The sequence below is a fragment of the Sardina pilchardus genome, chromosome 6 (genome assembly GCF_963854185.1).
Source record: "Sardina pilchardus chromosome 6, fSarPil1.1, whole genome shotgun sequence".
Classification (NCBI taxonomy): domain Eukaryota; kingdom Metazoa; phylum Chordata; class Actinopteri; order Clupeiformes; family Clupeidae; genus Sardina; species Sardina pilchardus.
The window spans coordinates 26,821,755-26,834,344 of record NC_084999.1 but is presented as its reverse complement, the minus strand read 5'-3'; the positions used below and the strand labels follow the sequence as shown (position 1 = coordinate 26,834,344).

The following is a 12,590-nucleotide window of genomic DNA, read 5'->3' as shown; positions in this document are numbered from 1 at the left end:
GAGAGAGAGAGAGAGAGAGAGAGAGAGAGAGAGAGAGAGAGAGAGAGAGAGAGAGAGAGAGAGAGAGGGAGACATAGAGGCAGAGAGAGGAGGGAGAGAGAAGAAATGGTTAGACTTTGGGCTGGACTATTCAAGGAAAATATTAAATTTGATTAGCGATATCGTTTCTGAACTCATAACATGAGTTAAAAATGGTCTGAAATACGCATTGAGGATGTCAGCCCATTCATGCTCAACGTAAAATACGGATACGTGTGGAGTGTTTCAAACGTTCTTTCCGTTGATTTCGTCCATACTTTGACACGAAATTGAGGGGCTTATACGATTACGGATGAAACGTTGCAATACGGAGCACTACCACATGAATACCACACGAAAAAGTGGGGGCGCTATGCATTCACACGTAAAATACGGATGGAGGTATGAAGACAACACCGGGTAGAACGTACGTACAAAATACAGACGTAAATTAACACACGTTGAGCATGTATGGGCCTTTAGAAACACACAACACAGGAGAGGAGGCAGGACAGCGCTGAGAGGCTTGCCATCAAACGTTTTTTGCGGTCTTGATGCATAGTTCACACATGTTACAGGTTTAAGGGACCAAGTGACACGATCAAAAAATTCAAAATAAAAAGGCTCATTAAAATGACGGCAAGAAAGGTGTCATGCACGCTCCTTCAGGAACACACTTTTACGTCGACACAAAAAAACAAAATTTCTAAAGTGTGTCAACAGTGGAGTACCAGTTTATTTATTTGTTTTTATTTGGGTTTTTTTTTTTACCCGAGCCACCCCTGAGCAAGTGGAGTGTGAGCTGCACTCAGCAAAGCCGTAAACAAACACAACTGACAAGTTGACAACACAAACTCTGCAACCATAGTCTGCAAACAAATACTGCTTGGGTGAGTCCCCTCATCACTCTCCACAGCTTTTGCAAGGCTCCCATTTTCTACACTGGTGGTGTTCACTCGTGTTCTTGATTCTGTGCACCCAGACAGGACCATGGATGCTTGCAACCATCCATGGCACAAACTGCCAATCATTCTGTTAAGCTGGTGTTTGACCAATGTGTAAACATCCTGACAACATTTGTTTGTGAGGCCTGGCCCTGGATATAAGTTCACTCATACCAGAAAGAGGCTCAGAGACGAGCAACCCCAAATGGCAGTTATCCACCTCAGAAGAAAAGAAGGCACAAGACCAAAGGGAGAAAAAAAAGAAAGAAGGGGAAAAAAAACACGGCTTGTGTTTTTCCCACGCTCATTAACCTGCGCGTTACCTTACACAGCCTTAGTTAAGGAAGTCGACCACGGCTATATATAACTCATCTCAAACAGAGGGCAGTCTGCCGAATATCTAACACATCCCAGCTGCGCTCCCGTTTGAGCCGGGGCCAAGCCAGCTTTTCCTGAGTTTTTTCTGGTCTCTCCCTCTTTTTTTTTTTTTAAAGGAGGCAATCTTGGCACTGAATGAATGACACCAGCCACAGAGGGAGAGAGCCTACGCCTGGTGGACAACGCTTCAGAGGGAAGGAAGGAAGGAGGAAGGCAGAGGGGGAGAGAGACAGAGAGAGAGAGAGAGAGAGAGAGAGAGAGAGAGAGGGAGGGAGAGGTGGAGAGACAGGGAGAGACAGGGAGAGAGAGAGAGAGAGATGGAGAGACAGGGAGAGAGGGACAGGGAGAGACAGAGGTGTGCAGGTAGTTGCCTTCTCAAACACTTTGCCTTCGGATCCGAATCTTCACACAGGCTTACATGGAGAGGAGGATAACCTCTGAACATTTCTAAGAGCACACTTGCTAAAGCCGCTGTACCAGCGGGCACAGGCCAATGACCAATTTCCTGTGCATTAGCCGCATTGTGTATAAGCCGCAGGACAGTCTTTTATGCAAGTTAAAAGAAACAAAACCATACCGCATTAATTGCCCCCATCTATTAACCTCATAGATTAAGACATTTTGCAAAATCAATATGTATCAGCCGCGGATTATAGTTGGGAAATTATGGTACTTGTGGAATTGTTTTTAAACCTGGAAGGTGCCTTTCTCTTCCAATGTATGGTTAAAATCAACAAATAGAATAGAAGAAGAATAGAATATATACTTTTTTGATCCCGTGAGGGAAATTCAGTTCTCTGCATTTAACCCAATTTAACCGAATTAGTGAACACACAGCACACAGTGAACACACAGTGAGGTGAATCACACAACCCAGAGCAGTGAGCTGCCTGCCCAACCAGCGGCGCTCGGGGAGCAGTGAGGGGTTAGGTGCCTTGCTCAAGGGCACTTCAGCCGTGGTGGACTGGTCGGGGATCGAACCGGTAACCCTCCGGTTACAAGCCCGATGCGCTAACCAGTACACCACGCCTGCCCCAATACAAGTACCTTGTTAAGAAAAAAAAACCTATCCATCACGTACAAAGACAATTGCACATCTACCATTCATTTACATGGATTCTAGGACACAAGAGCTCTCCATGCATTATGTTATTTAATGGGTCTCCCGGATTCCATTTAGCCACTCCGGTAGGACCTAGGCTATATACACCCTAGCCATGTAATCGCTGCACAGTCAAAATATAGGTTTAGACACAGAGCTATTTCCTGCAAAGGTATGTTTTGCAAATAGGTCTATTTCTTTCTGCTCCTCAAGCAATAAACATCAAAGGGAATGGTAGAGTCCTTCATCACACTACCACTAAGAAAAGGCATTAAAGTAGACAGACACTCGAGTCAAAAGCACACATCGCCTAGCCTACCTCATGAACTCATCTTTTAAAGATGCAGTTTTGAGTCAGGTTTTCATTTCATGAGAGGTTGTTGATATTTGAGCACAGAAGCCAAACAAATCACACCTGCCCCTTCTATGCTCCTACGCTGATTGGCTAGGATTGTTGATGGCTGCCTCTGAGCCACTGTAGAAAGAACATTACATTTACATATTAATCCAGCAGACACTGCTGTCCAACGTGACTTACATTATGTCAACTATTTTAGGGATTACATTGTCCACTGTAGCAACTTGAGGTTAAGTGCCTTGCTCAAGGGCACAACAGTGGAAGCCGGGAATTGAACCCACAACTTTCCGGCTACTGCACGCTAGCCCAGCTCCTTAACCACTACACTACCACCACCCACGGACTGCATACATTACAAACACCCACATTTTAACTGAATGGAGAGCTATATGACAAAAGGCGTCAGCTTAAAGCACTGTATCTTTCAACTCAGCATCACAGAATTCAGTCGGGCCCAATAGGCAAAAGTTTCCGGTACATCTCCTAGCTAGCAGATAGCAGACATTAAACAGGACAATAAAGCACACACACACCAGTCGTGTCAAACTTGGGGACAAATGCAATCAAACTCTTCAACTAGGACTGAACGATTTGGGGGGGAAAATCACAATGAGATATTGCACATTGCAATTTGATTTTGAATAATGATACATTTTTGAAATTCAAGTTTAGGGTTCAATGTCCACAATACAAGACATTTATTTATATTATATATTGGACTACTTTTTTACGCTACATTCATTGTCCAGCTGCCATAGTGCTTTTTAAGACGTTGGTACATGACATGTTCAACATGTTGTCACAGGAAGTATCAAAATATTCTTAAATAACATGTCATGAGCCATGAGTTGCACAACCAATAGCGTCGCTATTAGTTTAAAATTACGATTTCAATTTAAAAACATTAATATTCTTTCACCTCATCTCCAACCTCAGGGTATTTTGAAATGTCAGCAAAAACAAATGGTGCAAAAACTCTTAGAACTTAAGGGACATTTTCCACCATATTGATTGATCAGCTACTACAAATACAGGAAATCTTGGCTCCTGATCAAACTCACACGACTAGGCCTATGTCACTATCCAGTAGGTGTATTGGGAAAGACCTCACAATACGATACACATCATGATACATGGGTCACGATACGATACAATACGATACATTACAATATATTGAGAAGCAATATATAGCACAATATATCGAAATTTTACAGAAAATGTAAAAATCTGTGTATTGTCTGTACCACCTGGGCAGTATAATATGTCGAACACAAACAAAAAATCGCAATGGTCAGTTGTATAGACATTTCTGCACAGTCTAGCGTTTAATGAAAGATATTGACATTTGGCAGCAGTGGCGATCCAATACAATACGATATATGGTGCAAACAGCGATACGATATATCGATATCAAAAGCACAGCCCAACTATCCAGTAGGCTGCTTCTCTATTCAACTGAACACAAAAAACTAAATGCATAGTACCCAACTTATCTAAAGATGATTTGAATCATATAAAAGAGGAATAATGAAGCAAAAAGGAATCACAAGTACCACAAGTTCATGTTTGCTGGAAAAATAAATAAATAAAAATAATAATTGATGGCCAATTGCTGATAAAAACAATCCCACAAAAAAAAAATGTTAAAAAAAAAAAAATCAAGGCCTCACTATTGACCAACACGTTGTGATTATGATTATTGCCATAATCATGCAGACCTGGTGTGTGTGTACCGTGGGTAGTCGGCTATTTTTAGAACCTTGGCCCTCAGAGCATGGAAAGAGTCCAGTCAAGGGTAGAAAGTGTGCGCGCACACACACACACACACACACACACACACACACACACCTGATTCTCTGCTCGGCTCTACAGATGGCTGGTTATGTAGGTAATGTTCCACTTTCCACTTTCTCCACATCCAAGAGGGGAGATATGGAGGTCCTCAGATAGACCTTCCTTAGAGACTGGTTTGTTTCCATTGCTACCAGACCACCAGGGCCTAACACACACCTAAATGCGCTTTGGGGGGGGGGGGGGCCTTTAACATGAAGTTGTGTACAGAGAACGAACTGGCTGGTTAAAAAGTACAAATTCTGGCTCAGCTGTATGCTTGACATACCACAGCCAAGAGGAGAATGAGCTATCGAATTAAATGGGCACAACCAAATTGAATTCTCACTGTGATCACTTCAAATGTACGCATTTAATCCCAGCTCTAAATACTACATATAGCCTTAACCATGTGGGAGAGGAACAGATCCGTCTGTTGTGGGGAAGTGGGATGACTGAAGGAGGGGGAAGAAAAACGGAATAAAAGAGGCAGAGAGGACAAGTGTGTGTGTGTGAGTGTGTGTGAGCGAGAAGTCAAATCCCTTTTTTGTTGTTTTCTTTGGAATGCGTGCAGAGAGGCTGGGAGGGGAGGGGGGGTGAGAACGAGCCTTCCGTGACATTTGGCAACTTGCACATAATGAAATGAAATAAATAAGGGCAGGCACATGGCTAATCTGCATAAGATAAAGTGAAGGATCTGTTGGCAGGGGAGATGCCGCCGGCCTCGGAGTCTGATTGGCCGTGGGGGCGGCTGGGGACGTGGAAGGGGGTGGAGGTGGGTGGGGGGGGGCAGTCTAGTAGTGGTGGACCTGATGGGGTGAGCTGCTGCTCTCCGCTCATCAGCCAAACGCAGACACACTGCCCGATTGTGTGCTCGTCTATATCCATCGGTCCAGGCCTCTCTCTATCTCTGTCTATCTATAGCCTCTCACACACCAATAGCATACACTGAACAAATGTGTTCCAACTAGTGCAGACAATTAACACAGACCTACACATTTTCACTCTCTGACTATAACACACGTAAGAACTGCAAATCCTGTCACCCACCTTCTTACAGCGTACAACTTTCACCTTTCAAAACATCTCCTAGTTGCCATCAATGTTTCCAGGTCACTTTCCCTGTAGAACCACACAGCATTCCTGCTTCTGAACTGAAATATCAATTCTGCTTTGTTGCATACGTACACACACACACACACACCTTGTAACTACTACTATACAACTATAACAAGACACACGCACACACACACACACACACACACGATCTACCCATCAAACCCAAAACACATCAGGCTCCCTCCTGATAACTGATAAATCTGCACAAATAAACACCATATTCAGTTTACTATCTAGCGTTAAAATTATATGATAAACAAATCCATTATCGAGCAGTAGCTGTTAAACAGTATTCAGTGAGTTCCGATTTGGAGCACACCAAGTCCTAAGAGAAAGCCACCCCATCCCACCACCGCCATCTCAGCCAAGTCAACGTGACATGCTCCCTTACACCCTTTGAAGATTGTATGGCTGAACTGTCGTGCAAAACTCAAACAGGTACAGAAGCTATGGACAACGCAAAGGAGCTGGTCAACCTGTTGTCCTCATTGCACACAAGCCCTTGACAACTGCAGCTTTAACAAAATACCAACCAAGACAACACAATAATTGCTATCAGGGGCTAAGAGCGACTATTGCAGCCATACAAATATCTAGTTGCAAAAACGAATACAACATCTTTTAATTTTATGCAGCAAAGATCCATCTGTAACGTTACACAAACACAAACGTGTGAGCAGGCTAAATCGGCTGAACTGAGGTTCTGCCTCATCAAGCTTCACTCTACCCCCATGCATTTACAAGTGCAGTCTTTTAGCAGACCCATTTGCAAAACCATACAGGTCACAAGTGTCCCGTCTTCTTTACTTTCAATACACTTCGAAAAGAAACCAGGGTGCATATCCTTGAGAAGATGAAGACAATCACTAGTCTGGAACCTGCAGTGCCTTCAGTGTGTGGTAAAAAAGCTTCCAGGCTGGACTGTGAGGACCCTGCTCTTTCTGTTGATTACTAAAGGGTTCTTTTCACACTAGAAGAAAAAGGCTCTGGTTCAGACAGCCCGACAAGGGTACGAGTGCTAGGGAACCGGTGGAAGTGGGGGGAGCGGTAAGGACGAGCACCCCAAGGACAGGTCTCTTCTGTCAGCCACCATCTGGCCCTCTGTTGGGCTGGGACTTCACCTTCCCAGAAAACACAATCTTATAGAAGGGCTCTGACATCCAGGATACACACACACGCACACACACTAAACACACATTCTCCTTTGATCTCAATATTAAACACTAAAGGGTATTCCAACCCAAAGGCCGAAGAATGGTCTTCCAGACAAAGAGAGCTGAACTGTTACAAACAAATTCATTTTTGAAAACGTGAGCTTCTATGTGAAGGCTCATCAGAGGACTCTGAGATCTCAACAGCTGCTGTTACCTGGGGGGAGAGGTTAGCTTGTGTTGCAACAGGATGCAGATCTTACCTCCACAATCAGAAGGCCAGTTCAATGGAAAACATTTTAGACCAGCATGGAAAACAGAGAGAATTTAACAAGATGCCCTGGGATTTCTGCAGACTCAGAAATTGTACAGCCTACTATTTATGGGCCCAACTCACATGTGCATACAAGAGGGTCCATACATAAAGCCTGACTAAAGCATCTTCTCCACTGCATGGTCTGTTCCAAGTTGCGGGTAACATGCATCCGACTGAGATCTGACATTTCACAGACCTCTCTGTAGTGTGTAAAACCATTCAAAGCCACATGTGTCGTTTTAACCTCCCATTATGCAATTTATTTACGTTACAATACAGCCAAAGTCCTTTCTTTTACAATTGAAGTAAGCCTAATATACAAGTAACATGCCATAATCCATCCAGATAGAATGGATTTTTGAAAGTTTTAACTTCCCAAAGTTTGTTTGTGGCTGAAACACCTATATAAATATTCACAATGTGTACTGAGACTATACATCTGAAAACCTACAAGATAGCAGTTTGAGAATCAATCTAGTTGTTTCATATGTTTTCTTTACAGCATCCATGACCTAATTAGAGACACTGAATTAAAAGTGCTGATTACAGTTACAGTGCAATCCAAATTTGCATGCAAAACTAAAAGGTAATAACCAAGTACCATATCAAACACCAACAAGGTAACCACCCTGCCACTCAATTTGTGATCAGGATACACAGCCACATGTTCTACCAGGAAGCAGCAGTTGTAGGAATGGTAGATGAGACGTATTTCTATATTTGGGGTGCATGATCAAGAACATAGTACTGGGAGCAGATATTAGATCCAAGAGCTGAGCACTTTAATACACATGTTTACGTTATATAAAATGCTGTTAGTTTCTTGAAAATGAGCTAGTCGCAGAGTCCTTTTAGCTGCAGGCAAATTAAGCTGTGCCTAACAGATTCTAACTGGAGACCATCACCCAACAGTGTCACACATGTGCACACACAAACTCACCTGACAAAACTGGGGCTGTTCTCTGCTCTGGACCCAAACATCCGTGTAAAATACACAGTGTACTTCACTTGTGTGCTTAATTACATGGCATATTCTCACTCTACCCTCTGTGTTTACTTTATTTAATTTCCATTTCAGTTTTTTTTTTACTAATGCAGACAGTCTTCCAAGCAACTTTCTTCCACCTCAACCCTTACTGTTCCTAGTACTGTCTAGATACTTCACTTCAACCAGCTACTAGGATGACTACACATTTCTTGTAACAAGAATCTACATTTCTGGAGCATTACTAAGGAAAAGTGAAGTTCATGAAATAACTTGTGATAGAGTGGCATGAGACTGGTCACATTCACAACTAGGCTCATCAAGAAGGAGCTTGTATGGACAATTTTTCAGTTCATAACTGTGTAAAGATGACTGGATCACTGATGTCTCATCTTTTTTATTAATATTTCCTGCTTTCATATTTATCCAATATACAAGGAGGGGGAAAAAGCTTGAAGCTTGGAACTTTCAACTAAATCTGGTACTTAATCCGTAAATTGTTCTCCATGTTGACACAAAGAACACAAGATATTCTTCTGTATCTGGTCAACATAGATATGGACATTACAGTGTGACCTGCAAGCACACTGAATAAGTTCAAGAAGACACAAACCACACACACACACACACACACACACACACAAGCAGTGTACCAAGCCATAGCAGTCAAAACAGATCTACATGCTTCATACATGTGTGTTGACATACTTCATTTGAAACATTAGGCTTGACTATGAATGCAGGCCTATCTAGTGTTATAAGGCAGGTATAAGAAGACGAAATCTAGTCAGCGAAAGTGAAAGTTCACTGCAAAACTGAATACTATGAAATCATAATCTGAAGCAGTGCACTGCTGACTTATCAGTTCCCACACAATCCTTTCTGAAAATGTTACCACCCTCGCAGCCACTCAAATAAGGCTTGCCCATGAAAATGTCAATTAAGGTATATTATGTTAGGCTAGTTTGCTTCTGCGAACCTATTGCACAGCTATGCATCCCTGAAAAGGCATGTGAAATAATCAACATGTGTCAATTAGGGCCACAATGAAAAGCCTTCCAGTGTTTGGTATAAAATTACACAATGTTTCCTTGGGGGGCTGCTTCAATATTCTTTAGCAATCAATTGCCATTTAAGCATGTTAGGGGAGGCTGACTATTAGACACAAGGTCATAAAGCATCGAGAAATGGGGGAAAAGAAGGGGAAAGAGTCATCCTTCATATGTGTCAGGGGTATATAAACGCACTAATCAGGAATTGTTACTGCGTTACATCATATGCAATTATAAATGGCTAAGAGCACAGGATGGGAACCAATCAGATCACAGCTAGCATGTCAACCCAAGACCAACTGTCTCCTGGCTTTGACAGAAGGATTTTACCTCCACAATTCAAATCCCAGAGCAAACCAATCTGCACTTACTGAAATCACTTGCCTAATGTTTACAAGCTGTATAACGCGTTGACGCGGGCAAAATGAAGTCGTAGAAACCTGTTATTCGCTGTTTAAACGGTTCTGTTTCTGTACAAATAGGTTGGTAACCGACAAGAAACTGCGTCGTCTACACATATTTTGTAGACCTTTCACTGGTCAACCATACAAATGTCTCGTGATCGAGACAGTTAGCAAGGAAAGCTAGCAAGCTAAGGTTTTCAGGCCTTGCAAATGAGCACCCAGGTTAGCTTAGAGTTTAAGCACCGTTTTAGCAAACACCTTTAAACTTTCCACAAGCCATATTTTCATCAGTAAGCTGTTTTTTCAGTTGATAGATACGGGGACACACACATTCCCAACTGTGTATTTGTAATGAATAACAATTTAATTGTATTTAAGCCGCCTTCGTGAAAAACAAGTTGGCTAAATACGCCTTATCTGACGTTTAATGTCCTTATGGCGACTTTCATTCACTCAAAACTAATCGCTGTTAGACGTTTAACAACGCACCAGTATTATATGTAACTTCTTCATTGGAAAGGAACGTTATTCTTGTGAAATAAATACTGTTAAATGAGGTGGTGTATTAAAAAAAACAGGGAGGCAGCCATTTTAGAGCGTCTTAGATAGACAATGCCTAGGCCATTACGTTATGCACTACATTAGGACCAAAGCGACGAAAAATAAACTCGAGAAAAATGTACTGAAAATTAAAGTTTACCTGGTTTCTACCCAGTGGTTGCCCTGTACTTCCCGGGCTCATGGGTGGCGGGTGATGTGTCCTTTGTTGCCAACCCGGATGGCCCCCACCATACTGGCCGCTACTGCCCAAATCTGTTGGTCCCTTATTACCCCCTTCCTGGTTGTTATAATCGCTTGGTGGGTAGTTTGGGTAGCCCCTTGTTGAGCTTGGGGAGGTTAGAAGTTGGTTGAGAGTTGGGGTGGCAGTGGGCTGCGGATTTCCCATGTTATATCTCGGGTTATTGTATGATGCAGCCATAGCAGATCCTCCCGCTGTCTGTTGCTTGGCTGCCTGCCCCCCTGCCGCCTGAGCTTGAGTGTTTCGCGGGGAGTTCATTGCGTATCCTTGACCGGGATAGGGGGTTCGGTTCGGGAATGGGCTGTAGTTGTTGAACTGGTGATTGGGAAAGCTGTGATCATGAGAATTGGGCTGATATGGGTCCATCAAGTTGCTCGACAGCGCGGCTGGCCCCGCTGCAGCTGCCATGCCAGGGCTTTGTTGTCCGCCATGTTGATGAAAAGGGGCCCGGCCGTAGTGCGGACTGTAACCATATGAAGGTGGTGGAAAAGCGGATGCGTGATGGTGTACCATCCCGGGATGATTATTCCCGTCGGCTCCCGCGGAATCATTCTGATTATTATTTACCCGAGACGGATTCCCGTTACCGTTCTTCATCTCCGACTCTCCTCCTCCCCCTGCATTTCCCACATCGGCCCCGTCCTGCAGTTCCCCCCGGCCCGGAGATCCACTCTCTAATCCCGCTTCCTTATTTTCCTGCTGCTTCTCTCCCGGTACCGACTCCTCCTTTGGGTCTCGATCCGGTTTTTTCAGTTCGGAGGGCGGGCTGGTGTTGAGAGTGGTAGCGCTGGCGACCTGAGCGGCCATGATACCCCTCTCCCTCTCGGCGAGTCAGTCACAATCAAACGCTAAACATTGAATGTAAATACAATAGTTTACCACAATTTATCCGTGTCCTGACTCATTCCCACCCCGTGCACCGGACTGAATCCGGCTTCCACTCAGGTTCCGTGTTGAGAGCACTTGGTCACGTAATTTCAAATCCCAGAAATGAATTTACCGACAAATTTGTGGGGGGTTCTATTACAGAACTAGACTACAGCCGAGGAATGGATCAGATCAGCACGAGGCTCAGCGAGATACAGCCATTTTACTGAGGTACATTGAGACACGCAAAACACGGACTGGATTTTCGTTAGACGACGGAACGGACTTAGTGGGGGGACTTGACATTGCGTAACAATAACGTGTAAAATAGGTGTATGATGTGAAATATATGTTAGTGTGACTGTAGTAGTGTGAGGAAATCCAAATAGCTGTATGATAGCAGAGAATACTGTATTTTTCAGTTCAAATGAGGGAGCAGTTATTGACCAAAATTAACAGCACATTTCAAAGGGATATCTAGGCTATTTGTTTCTCTTTTTTTGTCTAAGATGGTAGGCCTAATTTCAACATGTCACAAATAGTATTTTGCTTTAATAGGACAATGCTTGTGATGTGTAGGCCTATTCAAAATGTAGATGTTGCTTTTCCTTTGTGGTCTAGGCTATAGGCTAGGCCTTAATGAAATAGGTCTTGTGGAATACATCACAGTGTGGCCTATATGCCTTGAAATAGGTGTTGGTTTGGAGGCTGCCAGCAGCAGTAAGATTGTAGTGTGAGAGGGAAAGCATGGCTGGGTACAGCAGCCTGAGAGGTATGGGAGAGTGAGAGAGTGAAAGAAAAGGGAGGGCTAGTGGGCTGAGCCAGTACAAGCAGGAAGTGAAACGAAAAAAAAAAATAGAGGGGAGAGAGGAAAATCAGATAAACCAGCGAACTGCTACACAGCAGAATACATTATTCTTGCCCAAACAACCCACTTTAACCCTGTCTGATGGCTGAAAATCCACACATGCCCAAAGCAGGCTGGTGTATGAAATATACATATGGAGATTTGAACGCATACGAGAGAGGGTGACTGAATTATTTTACAACTGAAGAATAAGGCACCTTCAGTGGCCCCCCTCCCTCTGGCTCTGTCTCTCCCCACCCCCTCTCGCACTCCCTCTCACTCTCTCCCTCTCCCTCGCTCTCGCTCTCCCTCTCCCTCTCTCTGACTCTCTCAGGCAGCAGCCTCGCTGGTTTCAAAAGCAGCACAACTCTGGTTTCTGTGTGTGGGGGATGGGCGCGCAGGCAGGCAGGCAGCGCAGCA

At 43.7% G+C, this 12,590-nt stretch overlaps 1 protein-coding gene across 5 annotated transcripts in view; it reads right to left on the bottom strand.

Annotated features, from left to right (window-relative positions):
- The window catches only part of arid1aa (AT-rich interaction domain 1Aa), a 33,685-nt gene extending 22,190 nt beyond the window's left edge, over positions 1-11,495 (bottom strand). For all 5 annotated transcript variants that reach the window (XM_062539246.1, XM_062539251.1, XM_062539250.1 and 2 more), the window contains exon 1: positions 10,358-11,495. In XM_062539246.1, coding sequence (XP_062395230.1) covers positions 10,358-11,263 — 906 coding nt within the window. In that variant the 5' untranslated portion in view covers positions 11,264-11,495. The remainder of the gene's footprint in view (positions 1-10,357) is intronic.
- Between the last annotated feature and the right edge of the window lie 1,095 nt (positions 11,496-12,590).